Consider the following 22997-nt stretch of genomic DNA (forward strand, 5'->3'; position numbering starts at 1 on the left):
TGAGCAGATCAAATGAAAAACATCTCCAAACCACATGGCCTAAACATTTCCTTCCTGAAATTACTAATTCCCACCTCATTAATCTGGTCATCTCAGACAGCTGTGCAGTGGGTATGCACATGACCACTGACACAGGATTTGTACCCTAGTAAATCTGCACAGGTTTGCCAAGAAATCAAAAGCCTTAGCTTCATAATCTTATTTTAACAGTAGATCCACAGAGAGCTGCTGAGGTCTCTGCAAAGGGACTGTCTTGGAAGCTAGAAGTTCCCAAGCAGCAGCACATGATAGTCTTTTAACACTTTCCAATTAATCTTCCAAATGTGCTATTGTTCTTTGCTACATTGGTAAACCAGAACCCATAAATATTTTTTCACCCAATTTGTTAACAGCCTGCCTGAGACTAGAAGAAAAATGTACAACAAAGCTGTGGTTTCTTGCCCAATTATCTAGGATAACATTTCCCAGAACAGGAAAACCTGAATTAGTTTCCCATCTGGTCTCTCTGCCTGTCTCTATCGAATTCTGGTTCCTTTTTGCATAGGCTCCCATCACCCTCAACTAAAGGGGTGCCATAAAAAGCTTAAGGCATTGATTGCAATATACATATCTTTGATATTCCATTGATGTCAACCCTGAAATATACCAGTGACATATGCAGTCAGAGAGAGCTTTATATCTATCATCAAAAGGTTAATTCCTTCTCATCTGGACCGGAAAAAGAGAATTAAGAAATGAATGCAAGAAACTAAGTTATACAAACCTTCCATTTAAATAGGTACATTTTACTTCTTTTATGTATTCTACATCAGAAGAAGTCTATGCCTTTTCCTTCCTTCCTTTTTTCCTCAGACACCGGTAAGATGAAGTTCTCAGAGAAGAGTGAAACCAAACATTTCCTAGTGCTGGGATCCCTGATTACAAAAATCTATCAGGCTAGAATGCAGACTACAAACACTGTTATGGAACTGCAAGGTTTCCAGACTTCCAGCAACATCCAGACAGCTCCAAACAAGCCACCAACAAAATGCTTCAGCAATACCTATTTTGTCAAGCAGACATACAATATGCACAACTCTTTTAGAAACTCTGTATTAATTCACTCTAGAAGCTATCAGGAAAATTATGTTAAATAATTTTCAACTTCATCACTGTAGCATAATATTAGGGCATTTTATCATCCTAGGAATCAATATTTGAAAAGCAGTAAGTCTTGCCCTGCTCCTTAGAATAACAGAGAATTCAAGAAACAAAAAGGTTCGTTCTATTAAAGTTTGTTCTAAAACTGGGAACATCATCACTCTTGGGTTAAGAAGTGCACTTTCTCATAGGGTACTGTGGTTTAGGAATGGTATTCCCCGACTTAGTATTCCTAGTAAAAAAGAAAATCTTAAGATGCTCCCTTCCCACTCGGGTGGGACACAAAAAAGGCAGAGATCGAGGATTGAGATAAGGACATTTACTGGAAACAGCAATGAGATAAGACAATGAACAGCAACAGCAACAACACTAAATACAAAACTGTTCAAAGAGAGGGTTATTTACATGCAAAAACGCTCAGCAAGTCCAGGACAATGAAAAACAATGGTGGACAGACCCTCCACCCCCAACACTTTCTCCAGGACCAGAAAGAAACCCTTTTCTTCTCAGTAACAAGAGAAAGAGACCCTTTCCCTCACCTCCTCAGCAATGAGGTAAGACAGTAATGAGTAACATTTGGGTCTTGGCCATGCCCACTCAGCACAGCACAGGGCAGCCCAGAACTCCTGGGCTCAGCCATCCGACCAGCCGGCTCAGCTTCCCTGGCAGCCAGGACTACAGCACACACCACCACACCTGGTACCGTAACAAAAAATTAACTCTGTCCTGGCCAGCACTAGGACACAAGGGGTTAAATCCAGTCTCAAAATCCACTGTCAGACACTAGGCCCTTCCCAGACTGCACTAATTTTCATTTCGGATGAATCCCACTTGAGCTTCCCAAGAAAAAAATGGAAGGCAATCATTTGCAATTAGTACACAAATTAATGCTGGTTTAAGTTTGGATCCCAAGCCAAAAACACTTAAATAATAATACAATTTAGTCTAGTAGGAGAAAGATATAAGAGAATTAACTGCTATTATTAATGCTTGTACCTTCTTTTTGTTGTAAATGTGCACCAGATCCAAAACATATAGAGCTAATATTGTCTGTACCTTACCATGTGCAGGGCATTCTAACAGCCACCTTTACTATTTTTCCTTTATAGTAATCTATATTTTAGTTTGGTTTTATCTTGTTCAGACATCTGAAAGGAAGTCTAAGATATCTTGATACAGACGCTAGAGGAGATGAAATCCTACTGTTTTCAACAACAGAATCTTGTACTAAGCCCTTCCTTGAACTATAGTAGTTGGCCTGACTGACAAGAAAGCAGAGTGGATTTACTCAGTATTATGGTCAGTATCTCCACTGTAAGAATTCACTTAATATTTCATTATTTTTCCTGCATGATTAACATCAAGAAATATTTTAAATAATGTTGGGTGTGTCTGTTGAAAAGCTAAATTAGGCAGTAAACACTTTCAAAATTGACAATGAAATCGTGAGCATATGTGATGCTAGAATGATCCTTCCTCCCATCCTTACTCCCAACAGAAGCCTTGAAGGCATTACAGTTTTCACAAAATACTGGAATTAAGGCAAGCAGACTGTCTAGAACAACAATTCTTCTTTTCAAAGTACATATGCTTTTAAACACAGAAAAGGCATACAAGAAATATGCTTTCTATTAGAAGCAAAAACAGCCAGGCCTTAGACAAACAAATGGTAACAGATAAATCTCTCATCTGAGAATAGGACTAACCTACTGCATTAAACTACCACACAATAAAACAGTCCCAGCCCACAGTGAGTTAATCAGCAACTCTCCCTCAATTCCTCCAGTAATAATAAAAAATAAATAAATAAAAAATCCCCTCATACTGTCCACTCTCCCTTTCCCTTGACATTATAGCACTCCTACACTTTTCTTGCTATAGTTTCACTCATAAATGTATGCATTCTACTGCTTTTACATTTTCTTTAATAATCCTTGAATTTATACATATCCACACTTCCTCTTGTTAAGTGATTTAAATGCCAGTATTATACAAAAAAAATTGAGCCGAAACACATTATTATTTTCACACTGCATTCATGTCTGCCTTCAAGTTTAATGCTCCAACCAGCTACTTTCCTTTTTAAGTTAACTGATTCATGAAGGACTGAGAGGAAGGCTTCAACTCCCCCTCAACCATCTTAATTAGGTATTCTGGCCCATGTAAGACCACCAGCATCCAGACCACTGACACACTGGTAGTAATGTTCATATTACTTTCATGAGCTATTGATACTGAGTCATCTACTGATAGAGGTCCCCTACCTCAGACCTCTTCAATTCCAAAATTGTCATTGTTGACTTCTTGCCCCAGTTCCTCTGCAGAAGCGTTGCTGGTATCATTACTTCCCTTCCTGTGCCTGAAACTACCAGGACAGCCTAAAGTAGCAACACTGAAACCAACACCATCTCTTCCCATACCTGAATGCAATCCTTGGTAGTCCAGCACATTTATCAAAACACACTTCAATGAAGGGTGATTTAAGTTGACTACATAATGGCAATAATTTAACATTATTTAATAGTATTACCTCATCATTGCTGAACATAGGTAATACATTACTGCAGTTCAGTGTCATCTTCCCCTTGAACATGCCTCTTGTATATCTACATTCATTTGTAATGAATATTTGTCAAAGGTCCAAATAGAATTGTTCTAAATTCTTACTTCTATTGCATTCAGCATGTGCTTATTTGTTGTATGACTTACTGTATAAGGACAAAATGACTTGTATAAGAACAAAGAGACTAAAATCACATTTCCACAAAAATCAGCCACAAAAGGCAGGCCTTGCTTTATTCTAAACAGAAAAGTCTTTCTTACTGCTGAAGCACTACTCTCCTTCCTCTGTCCCTCCCAAATGCATATCATAATAGGACAGCTGAGAATTACTAAATGAGCTCAAATTTAATACTTATAAGTCTTTCATTTTCAGTTAGAATTTAGAAATAACTTTGGCTCTGATAATTAAACAATTGCATATCATTAAGAAAATGTTTTGGCATCCACATAAGATTTTACCTTTACAAAAGTACTGAGGAGAATGTAGATGGCACTGCTAGAAAGTCTAATTTGTAATCAGTCAAAATGCAAAAATAAATACAGAGGAAGCATCTTGAAACTTTTTGATAGAAGTATTTTTTGTTAAAATATTAGAAGTAGGTTTTTATTAAACTACTGCAAATGGAAGACAGGCATGTACTTTGCTAAAATGGAAGAATCTGAATTTGGGCTGACAGTAACTACAGACAGAATTAGTCCGAAGTGAAGTTGTGCATATGATTACAGTGTACCACAGACTTACCAGAAGCTAGCATCAATGTGTTTGTGTTAGCTGCTGTGAAATAGCAGCCTTCAAAATAGCCTCTTGACATCTTTAAGGCAAGGGTCAAGAAATACTTATTTCAATTAATTATCTTGTTAAATCAATTACAGATATTTATAAGTGCAGAATACTTTTTAAAAATACAGAAAGATAGATACTGCTCCCTCACTGATTCACTTAAGTAAAAACATAACTGATCTTATCTCAAGAACCGATGCTCTGGACAAGTCAGACATGCCAAGCATAGTTTCAAGTGCATTGCTCACTCCACACCTCTTTTTGGGGAGCCTTAGGAACATCAGCTACCTCAGAGCAACAGCAACAAGCCACAGTGGAAAAGAAAACTGGACTCTACTGCAGATTGCTCCGGGTCATAAAAATGTTCTGAAAAGAAACACAGATGGGTACTGCTCCCTCCTCTTACCCCGGCATATTTCCAAACACAAAAATAACCCCAGAAGAGCTGGGTTCATTGACAGGCCTTGATGTGAACAGAAGAAAGACTGAAGCCACCATCTGCCACCACATCACCACAGCAGCAATGGCAGTCCCAGTACATCCAGAGCAGTCACTGTTACCAGATGATAAATTGTCTACACCTGTGAGCTAACACAAGGCTTGGTCTCCAAAAGCTACTGGCCTCTGGAACTGCACAATGTCTATTGTGTAAGAAGGAGAACTGCAAGTTCACCAGCCCCTGTGCCCTGCCAACTCAGCCAGGTCACCTGGAACACCTATGACCACCAGGGACCACCAGAGAGAGCCCCAAGACTGCACAACACATACCTAAAGGAGAGGAGAAATATGTTAATGATTTCAGCGAAATTATTATCATATTCTGGGACAATCAATCAATATTTATGTAAAATATAGTATATAACTTCCCTGCACTCACTATGCACAGCTTTGGGAGGAGCTACCCCCCTGCATCCAGCCAAATAAACAATACCTGCTTCTTAATGCTACTTTGGTATTAAGAACTTTTTTATTTTACCGAGTTTTGGTAACACCAGTGCCACTCTCAAACTGCCTGAGCAGCATGAAGTGAAGACCAAATCTGGAAGCAACATACCACCACTTTTATCCCCACAAATAAGTGAACCATCACTCCAGGTTCAGACACCTGCCAGGTGAAAGGTGGAGCCTCCCACCTTAGTATTTCCTAGGTTCAAGTTAGGGCACTTAGCTTTATTGCCTCAAATTGAACTCCTGAAGACATCCCAGCTGTAGGAAATGATGGCAACACTGCAAATTTTAGGGTCTATTTTCACATCTGGGGGCAGGGAGGAGGGGTGGAATTAAAGCCCATCATTCCCATTAGCTGTTAACCAGAAAGTAAAAGAAGAGTGGATGGATTTGAAGTCATCACTAGGAAACTTTTTTAATGTTTTGCCTTATTCTATTGTAGCTGCATCAACAAGCTTTACTTAAATTTCAAATGACCACCAACATTTAAAAAAAAAAAAAAATTACCATTTTATTAATGTCTCGTTTATTGCCCAGAATCTAAAGGAGCATGTTTTGCATATTACTCAGCTACACATCGTTGAAGTTAATGAACAATGCCACCTTCCCAGTCTGATGCAGTGGTGAAATACTCAGCCAATCTGTCCCCTAAACATAACATTATTCAGGTAAGCCTATAATTACAACTGACTCAATTACAATTTCTTTTGTAACTGTAAGAAACCTTCATAAAAAAATTACACTCACTATAGTTCTTTCACTTTTTGATGTACTACAAATCTCCTAAAATGCTCTATATTTGTTTCACTTTCTAAAGTCAGATGAAGCAGTGGCACTCTCAGTCACATGGGTTGTCCTGCGCAGGGAGTTGGACTCATTGATCCTTGTGGGTCCCTTCCAACTCAGGATATTCTATGATTCTATGATTGTGGCTGGCAATGCATGAAATAAATGTGGCCCACTGAAGGCAAAAATTTGGGGTGAGATTAGGAATTTAAAAAAAAAATATTAAAAAAAAAAAACCACAAAAAAACCGCAGTAGATCTACCCTAAAATTTCACCAATATTGGCAGAACTGGAACTGGAAAAGGACACATCCAGTTTTGGACAACAAACTAGTAGGATGAAGGCTTAGATCTGTATCCAAAAATACATATATATAAAAATAAAATCAAGCCTCCATTAATTACAAAGGGATGCAGAATCAAAACTGTTTATATATCAATTACCAGAAATAAGTCATCACATCCAAAAATAATGGTTCATGCTTGAAATAAAATTCTCTCACTGAAAGTCATTTAAAAGACAATACAAAATTTTGCTGATAAGGAAATTACTCAGTGTTCCTTTGCTGATAGATACTCGCTGAAGTTACATTTCTATATTGACTATTTGCAATCTATTATTGAAGTACTGTGACAGCAATATAGTATCTGAAAGGCATTTGAGATCACCAGCAATCTCCCTAACCTTTGATTAGATTTGGAGGATAAGGATAGGTTTGGGGTTTTCAGTTTGGTTTATTTGCTTGGGTTTTTTAAGTTTTCCCTACCAAAAATACCTAACTCAAGAGCACTATTAGCCAACCAGTGACAACGATAACTACATGATAAAAACACCCTACAGCCTGAAGCTGTCATTCATGACACTACTTCCTTACCTCACAACTCTACTGAAATGCAACTCAACAAAATAATTAGTTGGCAATATTTATCAGTGAGCTCAGAGATAGAACACTTTGCTGCTTCTTTTTTCTTTATCTTAACAACAAATAGGTCCTTTTCCCATAATTCTAACATGCAGCTCCAAAACTTATAAACTGCCAGTCCATTCTATAACACAAACCTAATATACAGGTATTACTGTATCCCTTTCACCCTTTTTCCAGTTTACACCTGCTCTAGAGAATCAAAGTCCAGTTCTGTAACTCTGATAACAGTAGGAAAAACAGATATTTAAGATTCACACTGAACACATGATGCTACCAAAAGCACACTAAACTACATATAAGTGATAATGAGACGGAGTTCCTTTTCATATATAGTCAACTTTGCAAAAACAAGAATCCTGCACACCAAAAGGTCAGAGGTAGCCAATACTGGCCGAGTTACAACGGAACTGCGCCGAGAACACACATTTTAAGGACCTAAAAAATTCACTATTGCTCAGTTCAAACATTATGTGAACAACTACTTCAATCAGTGGCCAATACTCTTGGCGTATAACTCTCCACTGGCTCAACATTTGGGTTTCTGCTGACAGAATTTATGGTAAGAAGCAAACATCTCCCACTGCACTATGAAAATCAAGCCCAGAAACTCATAATTGACATTAAGACAAATGAGCATGAAATGATGTGTTAACATGCTATTTTCTCTACAGTACCCAGCATGACCCCTTTTTTTGTCTCATGTATATGTTGTTATGCCACATAATTAAATCACTATATGCTTATAGTAATTTTTCAAAAGGTAAAGTTTCCCAATAGAAAATACTGCTCCTGTTTTCACTGGAAAACACCTATAAACTTTTCCACTCAAATTGTCAACCTTCATTCTAAGGATTAGGCGCATTAAGTGTTTTTTCACTCTTCTCAAATATTTCACCATCGGTACATTCAATTTATATTAAAGCAACAGACTTGGGAGAAAGCAAGTATGTAGTCAAATCATTTGCTTTACAACATCCAGTAGAGAGAGACCACAGGGAAAAAAACAGGAAGACTTAAGCCTCCAGGAGTATAGATCATGTATTCTTGATATGCAATTATACTGTATTTATAAATATGCTGCAAGCAGTTTTGCACTAATGAGCTCAGGTACAAGCAACAACAGGACTGGAGCCTCACAGACCTCAGATTTAGTTAATCATCTGACTAAATACATGCATTTAGCTAAGTCCAGGCAAGTTCTTTCATCTGTGCTTCTATAGTTATGCTGCTAAGCATGCTTGAGCCAGCTAATTCAACAGTTCTTAGGGTATTTCTTAAGGAGCTACAACTGAAACTTCAGAAATGTAACATGCATATTAATTTTCTCCACTTTTTATTTTTCCAGTATGACAAATGACTCTTAACTTTCAAGCTGCTTTTGTAAGTGTCCCAAAGAGGGTTAAACTCTGTTTCTTCCTCTTTCAAAACTGGCAGCTTGCAAACGTATCTGCTAATTAGGCACTCTACTGCTACAGTTTGCTTTGATCTCAACAACAATCAGCTTCTCATGTTCTGATGATACAAGCACGATTAAGCAGCAATCGAGGAGTTAAAGGCAAAATAATGAGACAGGAATACAATATCTTCTGTTCTCATCTCAGACTATTACATGGTGCAGACTCAAGACATGTCAAAGAATATGGAAATTATCTTGCTATGCGCACAGGGAAGTAAAAATCAACTCCACTACGCAGGCTGATGGAAGCCTTAAATAATGAAGGTAACTGACAATGACAAATATAACCTAATGTCATCTCAAACACCAGCACACCAAGAACCATCTAAAAATGCATATTTCATAGCAGAATAAATTTACTTCATCTGGAGAAGACAGCTTTGTTCTGAATGCATTAAAAAAACAAACAAAAAACCCTACACGCCACATTTCCTCACCCGTGTAATTATAGAATAGATTGCTTCTATCTCTTTCTACTAATTCTGGAATAAATTTAACACTTGGCATAGTGCTTTAAGGAAACCTTTGAGGAAGGCAATGGAAAAGACTGCCAGATACACTCTGGGTAGGCAGTGAATGAAGCATATTGTGCTTGTGATCATGCACACATGGCAGCTGAACCGTCCCACCTCTGTTGCCCAGAGCCGAGTGGTGTTAGTACTTGTGCTGGGCTGCTACTCTCCCTCTGCTGCTGTCGGGCACAGCCCTCAGGCAGCTGCAGCTGAAAAGGCTTTCTGAACTGTGTACATCTGTTGCACTGGGGATCCTGCAACATACATATATCAAACCAGGAGTCCCGTGGAAAGGAAATATATATGGACAGACAGATTCTTGATAGCTGGGGCTCTGCCCAGGAACTGTTCCAGTCCTGACCAAGGGTCCTTCTGCCCATGCAGGGAACACAAACCAACCAAAGGGAACGAGGCTGACCCGGGGCAGGGAAACCCCGTGTCTGTGCCCTCAGGGCCCCTCTCCCAGGGCTCCATGGCAGGGGAGGGACCCCAACATACATCCAGTCCTGACATGCATCACAACGAAAGCCATTTTGAAACATACTTCTGCTCTAAGAGGGGAAGAAAATGCAGGAAGTAAAATTTCATATTAAAAGGTGAACCTGATAGAGCTTTGGCACTGGCAGTCATTCTTACCCCACATCCTACAGCACCCCAGCTTCTGGGGCTGGGGGCAGGCCAAAGGAGTACACCCAGACACAGGGCTTTTCATGCAGTGGTGTAATCATGTATTGTAGTCATACATTCCTGGTGTAAATATGTATAATTCCTTCCACAACAGGAAGAAATTTTGATTATGTACACAGGAAATACGGAACACTTCCTCTTACCTATACCAAGCGGCCATCATTAATAGAAATAATCCTTTTTTTAAATCACATCATCATTATAATAAGCAGTTGTACATAATGGGAAGGTCCCATTCCCAAAGAGGTTTCAAGGTACAAATCACATGATTGTACAAGTTCAGCTTTCCCCATTCACCAAGACAACTTGGTTGTCAACCAAACAATTGACATTGTAACACTTAATGAGCTAATCTCCATTTTCAACAATATTCATAATTTATACAGCCCAATGTTTGTGAAAATTCTGCTACTGCCAACTGCTCCCCTGTATGAACGGGGAAAATCTCCTCTTCCAAGTCCTGCCAGCACATGCCAACCCATGGATAAGACAACAGCTTGTTTTTCAGGGACCATAAAGCTGTTGATCTTTCTGCTAATTAGTGTTAGCAGAGTGATGAATCTCTGAAGCAAAAAACAGACTGAGAACCCCCAAATTCATTTCAAGTCAAACACAGATTAATTATATGGGAATAACAACAATTGTTGAGTATATTTGGATGACTGATGACTCAGAGGTGGAAAGCTGACCAAAGCAAGAATATTAAAAATGTATAAATCACAAGATTTTTTTGGTTTTAGCTCTTCGTGATCTGTAGACAATATGTGATCAGAAGAACATGAAGTAATTTTACAAAAGTAAAGTGCTTTAGGATCCTTGGACTAAAGATTCTATAAAATGAAATTTGTATGTATTATGTTACCTGTACTTGTGTAAGATCAATATAAACCTAGCCGGTAACAGCCCTACCACAGTTAGACACAATTACCCCAGCAGGAATTCTTTCCCAAGTAGTTATTGATAACAGTAGCCAAGACAAGAAGTTCAAACCATAGGTAACAAAGTGTATTTTTTTCATTGTCTGTAATGGCAGAGCTTAGCAGTACAGTATAGAAACAATGGAGTTAGCTGCAGCACTCTCCAAAATATGAATTCTTCCCAGAAATATGTTCTCATATCTTTCAGAAGCAGAAAGGGAGAAAGCAATCTCCAAATGCTGCACAGCAGCTGAGAAGACAGAACAGGGCTGCACTGCCCACCACGGGGCAAAGCGAGGAGCAGCAGCGGGACATGAAAGTAAGGGCCATTTGTTGTGCCTGTCCGAGTGATTTGCCAGGTTAACCCTCTCCATGGTAAAAACTCATTTAATTTCTCATCCTTTCACATTACCTTCTGCTATGGATTCTATAAGCATCTCTATTACAGCAAACTAAAATCTGTAGACAATTTAAGTCAAAAACCCTCTAACTATAGACAGCCCTTTGAAGTTTGTGCAGATCAAGAAAACCAGCCACCACAGAAAAGCAGCTTTTTAATTAAACATCTTTTCTCCTAATTCGAAACAAGTTTTAAAGTCCCAGTCTGTGCACCACTAGGAATCCTTAAGAAGGCAATCTACAGCTACAGCAAGAGGCATTTAAATACATGTGTATTAAACAGATGTCTATTGTCCCAAGAATAACAGAGCTGATCTCAGCTAACCATACTTTCCTCTCAAATTTGTCTAGCACACCTCCAATGCCCCTGCACCCAGAGGGCACCAGCATCCCTCTCAAGCAATCCTCTTTTCCCTCTGTATCTGACCTAGGGCTATGAAACAAGCAGTTACACCTCAGCTTTGTGGCAGGGCTTATCCTGCAGTTCAACAGCATGTGCGAGGATTGTGTTCTACACTGTCTGTGGCACAAGCAGAACTTCTAAAGATCCAGTTTACTTTCCCAGACAGAGGGTGTGGCAAGCACTGTTATGGGCATGTGTTCATGCAGGGAAGGGAGAATGTGGAGCAGAGAGAAGTTAGGACACAGCAGAAGAGAAAAAGGCAAATACTGATTATAGCGTGATTATGTTACCCAAAACTTTATAACTTGTTGGAAACATGGCCTTTTAAATTAAAAGATGAATTGGTCATAAATTACATTCAAATCCTTTTACTCTTGAGATTGTTTCAGCTCATGAAAGTTTATGTTTAGCAACCACAGTTATGAAATACTATTTTTCATCTTGTCTTTCTATTAAACAGGACTGTTAGCACTTCACAACAAGAACTATTAAGGCAGATTTGCTAGACTAATAGCAGGCCACATGCTATACACTCCATCCCAAACTCAGTCTCTGTTTTTCCAGAAGTCTTCCTCCATGGCAATGAAGATTAAAGAAAGCAATACTGTTGCAACAATTGTATTGAAGAGACTTTTCCAAAATACAGGAGCATGGTATCTCCAGGAACCAGTATTCATTTCTTTTATCGGACAAACTTTAATTAGTGACTGTGTAGCAATTTTCACCACAAAGCAATAGTAGATTTAGTCTCAAAAACATTGATTTAATTTTCCTTCTACTTTGAAAAGCATTCTTTGCTTGTCACTGAAAACACGTGGTTGCTGGATTGCTTAAAACTATGCAACTTAGGGGAAAAAATTTGGCTCCAGTCTCCCTGAAGCTGTGTCAAAAATAATTTCAGTTTCTATCCCACCTCTGCAGGTTTCCAACCCTCTTCTCCCTTGTGTTGATTTCCAACTGGAAAGACCCAGTACATCATTCTCAATTTTTCTCATATTCATATGTAATTTACTTCAGCCAATTCAGTGTAGTAGGTTCTCAGTAACTGTAATCCTTCAGGTTTTGCAAGTCTCATTCAATATATTGCAACAATACAGATTTTATTTCTTCTCATATGTCCTGCATAACATTATTCCCTCCTGTAAAGCCCAATAAACTCATTTATTTGGGATCTATTCCCAGAGATAAAACCCCTATCTATTTACCTGTATTAGTATTCAGCCCTACAGGAATTAACTATCCTATTTTATATAAACAAATAAATTTTGGTTTGTTTGTTTTCATTGTTAATACTGCTTATGCTCTATGGCTCAACAATACTATGTTTTTAACAGCCAAAGAAAGGGAAAGTAACATACACAGTACAATTCACTTTTCTAACATTTGGAGTGAGCAACACACACCAGCGTAAAAATATTCCACAAATTTGCAAGCTAGGAGTCTTCTCTCTTGCTTCACTTACTCCCACCTTATGTATTTTAGGAGCTGAACATTTTTAAAAGCAGAGGCAGAGACTGAACTGTAAATAATTTCAAAGATACTCTTCTGGACTATTTTCCAATAAACTGATACCCACTGTTAAGAGAGCACTTAGAGGGGTATTAAAAGTAACAAAAGAGAAGAAAGAATAAAGGAAGACAGTAATCAATGCACAGTGATATTAAAGATCAAGTACTTTCTCTAATTACAGGCCTCCAAATACTTTTCCCCCTTTAAGGACAAGAATATGTTTCCAGAAACAGTAAAACAAATTTGGGAGGGAATATGTGAGCACAGAAGTAATCCCTTACAAAGCACGTGTCAGCTCACCTTAAAAGCAAGATTTCTTGTGCCCCACTTCTTCCTTTTATTTTTTTTTTAATGACACTGTGATTCTTGTAGTTTCAAACCAGAGCAGCAAATCACTCTTAATCCTTAAAGAAATGTAAAAAACCCCCAAAACTTCAGTATGCAAGAAAAGGTATGTAAACACACGACCAAAGCAACACTGAAATTATTAACTTCAGATTACTGAACATTTGAAACAACTTTAGGAATTAGTTCCCTATCTGTAGTGGTTTCTTTAAAACATTTGCAAAAAAAAAACCCAAAAGAATATAAAGAACTTTCTGTCATCACAGTGAGTTTGATTAATTTAATCAGTATCATGAAAGGTGTTAAGATATTTAAACTATTTTAATATACCAAAGCCCAAAGGTATTCAGGTTCATTTAAAGTGCATTGGTAATAAAGCAGTTTAACATCATTGCACACTATATTCCTAAACCCTGACATGAGACCCTGCACAACATATTGGATGCAGACAAAAAGCATATCCATTTCCCTTTATAAAGGCCTCAAGCAGTAATTCAAGCACAGAGATAAAGACTATGGCAGCAGAGCACAAGTGCTACATTTGGTTTTGATTAGGCTGTCTTCTTCCGCTTTATCTGCATGGCTTAAATGGCAAAGATCAATTTTTAAAGACCACCACTCCACTTTAAAGTTAAACACAAACAAAATTAAAAAAACACACCACAGCTCCTGCTGAAATAATAAGTATGGTGGCAGTTTTAGTTTCAGTAAAACTGTAGTTTGATTTACACTCCAAGCTTTCAGAGCTGTAACACCCCAGAGCTGCCGGGAGAGTTTACTGAAATGGCTACCAAAATTGACACTTGTCTGCTGCAGGTCACTTATCTTTCACGAAAGCCCATATGGATCACAAACACTCTTCCACTGTTTCTGAAAGCTTCATAACAACTTTTGATAAAAATTAAGTTGCAAGGGAAATGACGGCTCTTACCATAGTGACACTAAAAATCAGAGCAACGATTATGTGATGACATGATACAAGAAATTCTGGTAGTAGCATATGTTTTTCCTTCAAATAAAGAGTGAGACAGTTCAATTTTTTAAGTACTTTAGGTTTCTAAGGACAAAATTATTGGTCTTGTACCAGAAGCCTTGTAGGTGATTTTAAGCTGGTGAATACAAAGAGAGGTATTGCTATATATATATTGCTATATTCTTGGAGCTTCTTCCAGGGAAATGTTACGGAAAGGGGTAGGAGGGAAGTGAGAAAAGCCAATACTCTAAAAGTACTCTTCAGACATTTACAGCAGAAGAGTCAGCTCTATCCACTTTGGAACCATTTTTCATGCCCAGGTGAAAACAGCTCTGAACAATGCATAGAATTTAGAGGCAGAGAACAGTCCTATCTCAAGTAAACACCTTTTCAGCTTCCTCTAACCTGAATTTCATGTGCTTGATTCTAATATCAATTGACAGCACTTTGACACGCAAAACAACTTCCTCATGAAGGGAAGTGGAGGGGCAAACACTGACTTCTTATCTCTGGTGAGCAGTGACAGGACAGAGGGAATGGAGTGAAGCTGAAACAGGGGAGGTTTAGGTTGGGTATCAGGAAAAGGTTCTTCACCCAAGGGAGGTCAGGCACTGGGACAGGCTCCCCAGGGAACTGGTCATGGCACCAGCCTGACAGAGTTCAAGAAGCATTTGGACAATGCTCTCAGGCACATGGTGTGATTCTCGGGGATGTCCTGTGCAGGGCCAGGAGTTGGACTTTATGATCCTTTGTGGGTCCCTTCCAACTCAGCATATTCTGTTATTCTGTGAAATTTCTATCTTCCAGTAAAATTACTAAAATCTACTGTCCCTCTTGCCAAGTACAACAAATTCTTCAAACTGGTAACCATTAGGTATTTAGGAACACACTTAACTAAAATTCTAGTGAATTTAAAATTTATTTTTCTTGAAATACACCAAGTCCCTATTTTTTTATATTCAATTTGCTCCATAATCAAAATCAATCAGTCTTCAGTGACCATCACAGCCACAGAGCTCCCAGTAAACAGTCACAATACCAGCACCTAGTATCTAGGAAGATGCTACTGGGGCAGGGAGGGCCTGAGCCCCCCCTCCAGCATCCTGCTACCTCTGCATGGCTCCACAGAGGAGAAGCTGCAGTCCACAGCCTGTGGCTAGCTGGTAATCCTGTTCCTCCCCTTTGAGTATTCCACCACATAAATGAGGCTAAACTGCTTTTTCTTTAATGAAATCAAGTCTGAAGGGACCATACCGTCTTAGGCTGCGCCAGGAGAAGTTTAGGTCAGAGGCCAGGAAAAAATTCTTCACTGAAAGAGTGATTGGGCACTGGAATCATCTGCCCAGGCCAATGGTGCAGTCACCATCCCTGGATATGTTTAAAAAAAAAACTGGACGTGGCGCTCAGTGCCATGGTTTACTTGATGAGGAGGTGTTAGGTCATAGGCTGTACTTGATGATCTCAAAGGTCTGTTCCAACCTAGTTCATTCTGTGATTCTGTAATCCGTGCACTTCAACTCCTTGAGGAAACAAGATATATGTGATCCCATGGATGGATGCCCATGAGTCAGCAAAATAAACGCCGCAGTCATGAAAATCTCAAGATAGGGGTCATTTTCAGGCTGTGCTTGGCCACCTATCCACAGCCCATAGAGGCAGAACCTCAAACACAACTCATCTCGCTGTCAGGGAACCCACGTGGAAGAGACTTACGGAAACTCCAGGTGGAGCTCACATCTACCCTAAGGAGTTCAGCCACAAGGCAAACACCAGGGGTCAAGTTGCCATCAGCTCCGCAAGTGCTAAATCTCCAGGTGACATTACTTACCAGTCAAAGCTCCTCCAAGGCTTCCTCTTCTGAGCTGTCTCCCATCTTCACTCAACTGCCTCTTAAATTTAGGAGACTTTCCAAGGCCAGAAGACACCTCAGGACTGCTGGATTTTCGAAAAGGCATAGGTGGGGGTGATAATATGTGATCAAGCTGCAAAGAAATAGAAAAAAAAATATAACTGTACTGTTTAAAATGCTTATCTTCATTGAAAGAAAAAACATCTTCAGCTAAAGATTATGACAACATTTGGGAAAAAGAGATCCCAAAGATCTTAAAGTAACTAATTTGCTAACTAAAAATAAGTATTTTGCACGTGCCAGATTTGTGTCTGGCTGTGCAAGAAAGCCATCCTCTTCTTGAACAGCTCACACCACCTCCAATCACTCTCACACAAGAAGTAGTTTTTATAGAGGTCCCCTCTAAAGGTGTAAGGGATCATACTTAAGCTTACTCAACCTTCCATAATGCAGCCTTTCTGCAGTTGCGAACCACCTGATCTGGAAACCTATTCCAGGCAGCGACCTGCTCCTTGAACGTTTTTCTTTGACGATTTTTCCCTACATCCATGTCAGCAGTCACTAGATGGCACTGCACTATCAACAAAGTGAAAACCACTGCCCAGTCCAGGGAAATAATAGCAAACAGATTTATCAAAGCTGGTGAGAAAAAAATTAAATTATTCTGTTTATAAAAGAAGCATTCATTTACACTGACTTTGAAGTTAAGTGGAAATATAGATTCTTGTTCTTCAAACTGGGTTCCTGTCATCATTCCCACACAACATTTTAGCTGCCTGGTCTTTACAATACATCTAATGTCTCAACATTTGATTAAATCCACAAAAAGAACACAAAATGCATGTGAGCAAATACAAAGAAAGTACAAAAAAGTAGGATATACAAGTATACAAAGTAGAAAAAAGTTTAACAACCATCCTTCTCCTCAAACTGCTGCAGTAGCATGGTGTCATTATTTTGAAAAACCCTTCAAATTTTTTTTCTGCAATATTTAAACCCTAATTTTCACTACAATTTTTTAGGAAGCCAAGCACGTCTAAGTCTTAGATTTTTACAGTTCGTGTACCAAGACTTATCAGCCAGAAAATCTACACATCACCTGCATACCTGACTCCTTCATCCTCTTTGTCCACTGAAAGGAAGGAGTCAAGGTCACCAGAAACACTGATGAAGCTGCACAGCAAAGCCCATTTTTGCTTACAGTTAATCCCACAGCAATGTACTGTCTTCCCTACAAAGCATTTTGAATCCCATGTTTAGTTCCCTATGTATTTAATATTTCAGGTTAGTTATTGTTTTGGGGTTTGTTTTAAAGGTTTCCTTAATCAAATCTGCAGTTAATTGGAAGTGTACATACACTCCAAAGCATTAAGAAATGCAATTGATTTCTGATTCTGCTTCTTCAGTATATTAAGGCTCATTCATGTTCATAACAGACACTGAAGTATTTGACTAACTCACAGCCCATGCCTTTAGCAATTTCCTAAAATGAGTGGTTTTGGGGTCACAAAGAGTATTTACTTAACCATTGTTACTATTTATCTTTCACAAACACAGACATATCACAAATATTTGTATTTACAACTTCTAAGATACCTCACAAGGTGAATTTACAAATTAAATACAAACTACTCTTTTAAAAAGGAGGCAACTGACAAGAGCTGACTTCTAAAAAAACACCATTTTCAGAGTCTTTCATTTAAGTCCAAAAGCAAATACTCAAACTGCTTATGGATGGATGGATCCCTGAGATGCTTTAGTTCTAGACTCCAAATTAGTCCAAGCATCTGAAGATGACATGATCCCATCAAGGTTTTAGGTGAGTTACTGGCAAAAATTCATGCTCTTTCTTAAAACAGATTCACACTTCAAAGTAACCAACCACATTTTAAATCTCTTTTTCCCTGAACTAGGATTCATCAAACTTTTAAATGACAGAAGGGGAGAAAAAAAATCAATACATGCACTAAGCTCCCTACACATGAGCACTTAAGCCAACATAACAGAATTTTGCATCTTCCATCCTCTCATCTTTTCCCCTTTTAACCAGGTATTCAACCTTTATGTTTGTTCAAGTGACTCCCACAATGAATAGACTTGTACATTCCACAACATGCAGTCTGATTTAAAGTCATTATTTCCAATTAAGCTGTGCTCTATTTTCACAGCTTTCAGGGTGTCAGAAGAAATTTTAAGACAGCACTGTAGTACAAACCAGCACAGTACCATCTAGGTCTTAATTCATAATTTAAGATGCTTTCCCAGCTTCAGAAAAATATGTTTGAGAGCTAAGACAGTTTAAATATTAGCCCCCATTAGCTCATAGTTTTAACACCAATGCCCTGCCAGCATTCTCTTGCCCCCTTGTTGCTAAGTGACTCTAGCACACCAAAAGACATTTATAAAGTCTAACACTACAAAGAAACAACCTGGAACTACAAGATTTAGTATTTTCGTATTGATGGCCAACTCCTGCTTCACAGGAACAATTATACATGTATCAACAAAGCATATCTGGAAGCTATCCAAAGACTCATTTTTGCTTCCAAAGGGCCAAAATAACCTAAGAGCATGTCAAACGTGTATTTGACAAGAGTCTGTACATTCTAACTGATACTGCAGTAAACCAAGAAGAGTAGACAAGGATATAGCCTTTAATAGCCTTGACATAACAGCTCTGGACACCCGGGAAATAGGAGAGAAATGGACTGCAGAAAGTATCCAGGCTTGCAAGCTCCCTTCCTGTGCTACTCTCAAAGGATAGACAGCAACATGTACCAGAACTAGAGGGGTTTTATAGCCCCCAGTCAAACCTCACATCAAGCAAAGGTCTTTGCAGCAGATGAGAGGCTTTCTGCCCTCAATGGAACTGCCTTCCCATCCTACCAGGCAGAGCACTCAAGTCCAAGGAAACAAACAGAAAACATTAAATCCTACTTCCTTGGACCACAATCTGATTCTAAAGATGCGTAACATGTTACATATTCAAATTTTACGAAGTGGTTAATTCAGTAAAAAAGACACTACCATCATTCAGTAAGAAGATTATATCAAATTCAAGTAAATAACTAGCAAGACCTACTCAAACTTGTTATATTTATTTGAAATACCACCTGGGAACCTGAACACTGTGAGAGTTCAAGTTGTGCATCTTACCAGGTACAGATTAGACACTGCTGTCCACAGGACAGCATTAAAGCAACTAGAGGACAGCTGAAATTCTACCAGAGGTATTTTAACTAATTTTACCTAAGCTGCTTCTACTCAGCACTCAGTTTTGCCCATCCACAATTAGCACTCTACTGTATTTACTTACTAGCTATATGGACATGTGCTGATAACCAGGGCTTGGTTGGCACCCCTATTTCATCTGTCAAATTTGCTTGACCCCAAGTTGCAAGGAATACAATAGCTGTATCCCTGCAGGCAGTTTCCAACAGACACACATTCATGTTACACCTTGAGGATCTGGCTATCCCATGCTCTGCCCACTGTCTTATCACTGCACTCAGGCTGCAGCCATACCCTTCTCTCAACACCCTTTGAAAAGAAATGCTAGTGACCTCAGGAGCACAGGGATAACAGAGGGCAGGATTCTTCAGCCAGAAAATGGTAACAGTGAAAAATGAAAGCTGTGAAAACAAGTGTATTTGAGTACCCTGTATCTAAAGTACAAGGAGGGGTTAAGTTAGCCTTAGAGCATATACAGGCTGCTTAGAGAGGGATTTTTAATCAGTGCACATCTCGCCACCAGTCTCTGCTGTTAATATTCACAATGCATGGATAGTTAACTTATTTAAAAGCTTCCCTCCCCCAACATTAAGTAACACCTTCTCAACAAAGGCACTTTGAAAGACAGAAAACACACAGCAAACTCCAACCTCTGAAGAACATTTACTTCTTCCAATCCATTTTTACATACATTTAATAAAATAATCTGCCTATGTTATGTCATAGGTACGAAGAATTTCTACAGAAGCACTGCAAAATTTAGGAGATAGAAGCTTTAACAAAACCCTACTTGCTTCCTTCATGCCTATGAACCTTACAAAAAGGAACAATGAGTATTATTAGAGGAGAAAGGTTTAAAAACTACATAGAACAGAGTATCAAAATATCCTTACCATAGACTTCTACACGTAGATTTAGAGATCCTATAGAAACAATCTGAGTGATAGTCTCCTTGAGTTATACAAGAATCAAATTGTTCTCAAACAATTTTTTCTGTATCTCCAAGCTATTAATTTTCTGTGTGAATAGAATCAGATACATTCTTCTGAAGAAAATTATTCCCATACTGTACTATGGACTTTTAACAGCTCACCTACTCAAAAAGGATTATACTAATATTTTTTAAAACCTCAGTAGCATTAAATCCACCTATCTACCATCACGTATTTATTCTAAAGCTAGAATGAATTCTCTGCTTGATAATTGTATCATCAAATAGTCCCATCAAGTACATCAGCTCACATGTCCTTATGAAAATTAAGGACATGACAACTTATTCAAAATAAGACCTTGCATCAGTGTTCAGGAGCACAATTTGAGCTGAGTACATAATGAGGAGTGAGGCAGTCAGAAGGAAAATGCATTTCAGGAGAGAAAATTCATGGTACAAGGTGAATGATGCTAAGAGAACACAATCACACTGATAAGACCAGGATAAGGAAAATAAACTGTTCTGGGCTGATGAGATCTGTTGCAACATGGAGTGTCTTTTCTCAATAAAAATTAAATTGAAATGAGAACTGAACTCATCTGATCAGCTCCACTTTTTTTTGCAACACCCACTACGGTTTCACTGTCCAAAATATTTCACTTCCAACCTCCCCCAATTGCTCCACAGGCAATACTTCTACTTCCCACAGAAACTGGGAAATAGTGGTCAAGTATTCAGTCTTAAAAATATGAACAAAGATGTTCTATTAAGCAATTCCATTTCTTCCTCCTGAATGCAGCACAACTTCTCTCTACCTCAGATCATGCTCTGTATGCATATTCAGTCCTAAAGTTTCCATAAAAGGGCTGTGCACCATCACCCATTTTACATCTCCCCCAGTCAGGCACCAATCCAAAAAAGAGATGCATTACCTGGAAACTCTCACATATAGTGTATCAAAAGTAGAAAATATCCAGTGTGGTTTTACTGTTTAGGGTTTTTTCCATTATCAACCCAAAGTCCTGAAAGAAAATTACTCTAAGTATGTTGTCAAGAAATATGACAAATCACAGATGTTTAAAGAAGTGAGAAAGCAACAGGCTCCAGTCCTATGCAGACAAAAGTACAGAAGCCTCCCTGGTGTTGAAGAGCGATTCAGTCATTCAGTAAAAACTCTCATTGTAAAGTTAAATGCTTAACAGGAGCATGGCTTCACAAACCTTACAAATCCCTACTGTCTCTTGCATCTTCAAACATAAGCTATGCCAGAAGCAAGCTAGCTAAGACCCACCACTAGTTCAACAGTGATTAACCCCTTACACTCCTAGTAGTCTGCTTTGATATAAGTCAATCTCTTCATGTTATTTACACTGGGTTCCTCTCAGCACACTGTCTCTCTGTCCAGCTTCTTCGCAAGCATTTTAAGCACAGTTGCTGGAAGACAATAGCCCAGCAAAGTATTTTTTTGAGGCAAGCTATACAAACTTACTTCAGCTGGGCATGGGGGAGAGGTATGTTCTTATCATTTAAATACCCTCCCTAAGTCTAATTACATTTGGCACAGATACGTGAGTTTTGATTAGCTGCACTGACACAGAGAGCAACACTGAATATAATCTTATTTACAGATAGGATCGTACCTTCCAAAAGCATCTTAGAATTCATTTTAAAATACATTTTAGTCATTTAAGAGCATACTGCAGTTTAGTTACTCCAGATAACTTGACAAGAATGCAGTAGAGCCAAATTAGACTTGAAGAAGAAATGCTACAGTGGTGTAGTATAGATATCAGAGAACTCTGTCTTATAGTACCATCACAAGCAGAGGTGCAACCAAATTTCCACAGATGTCCTGCAGTAACTCATGTCTGCAACACACAAGTTGTTGGGGTTTTAGTTTAGTCTTAGTTTTTTTCCTGTTAAAGGAATTTTCTCCCATATGCATGTTGCTAGGGGACAAATAGCTGTACTTAAGAAAGACAAAAAGGGGAGTGGGGCGGGCCTGGCTACTCCTTTGTCTACACCTGGGTGTGGGGTCAGTTCACTCTGAGCGTCCGGAGAGAGAAGCTGCAGAGAAAGGAGCTGCTGCTTCTTTCTTTTTGGCCGTTCTTTCTTCCTGCTGGAAGCAACGCCGGGACCCCAAAAGCCGCTTTCCCTGCCCTGCTGGAGACCGGGCTGTGGCTGCCCTGCCCCGCTGCTGCTTCGAGCTTTCGCTACGCTGTAGCCCTGCTCGCCCTGCCTGCCTGGGCCTCCGTGGGGTTCTCCCATCTGGATACATCTCGCCTGCCACCCGGGATTTGCGTCCATCCCTGCCGTTCCAGCCGCCGTTCTAGCCTGCTGTTTCAGCCTGCTGTTCCTGAGAGCCCGGGATCAGCTGCCCAGGGGTTTGTGAAGCCTTTGTTCCATCCCTCCCCGGGATCCCAGGGCACCAGAGCCGCGGATTTCCCGAGCTCGCTCCGGAGCGCCCCCTGCAGCCGCGGGGGAACCATCGCACCTGCCCTGCTCACCGGGAGCCGCCAGCGCCCCTGCCGGCTGCGAGCGGAACTGCACCCGAGGGGAAAGGGCCTGACAGCCGAGAAGGCTGGCACTGGGTTTGTGTTTGCTGTTACTGCCATAGTTGTTGTTGTTTTGTTTGACTGGTTA

At 39.3% G+C, this 22997-nt stretch overlaps 1 protein-coding gene across 4 annotated transcripts in view; it reads right to left on the bottom strand.

The window, feature by feature from the left end:
- MAST4 (microtubule associated serine/threonine kinase family member 4) overlaps positions 1 to 22997 on the bottom strand; it is a 287435-nt gene that overhangs the window by 208444 nt on the left and 55994 nt on the right. For all 4 annotated transcript variants that reach the window (XM_042028214.1, XM_042028212.1, XM_042028211.1 and 1 more), the window contains exon 2: positions 16172 to 16325. In XM_042028214.1, the coding sequence (XP_041884148.1) occupies positions 16172 to 16325 (154 nt within the window). The remainder of the gene's footprint in view (positions 1 to 16171; positions 16326 to 22997) is intronic.

Source organism: Corvus kubaryi, unplaced genomic scaffold, assembly GCF_017639235.1.
Source record: "Corvus kubaryi isolate FWS band 111438036 unplaced genomic scaffold, C.kubaryi_AGA036_p1.0 37308, whole genome shotgun sequence".
NCBI classification, from domain to species: Eukaryota; Metazoa; Chordata; class Aves; order Passeriformes; family Corvidae; genus Corvus; species Corvus kubaryi.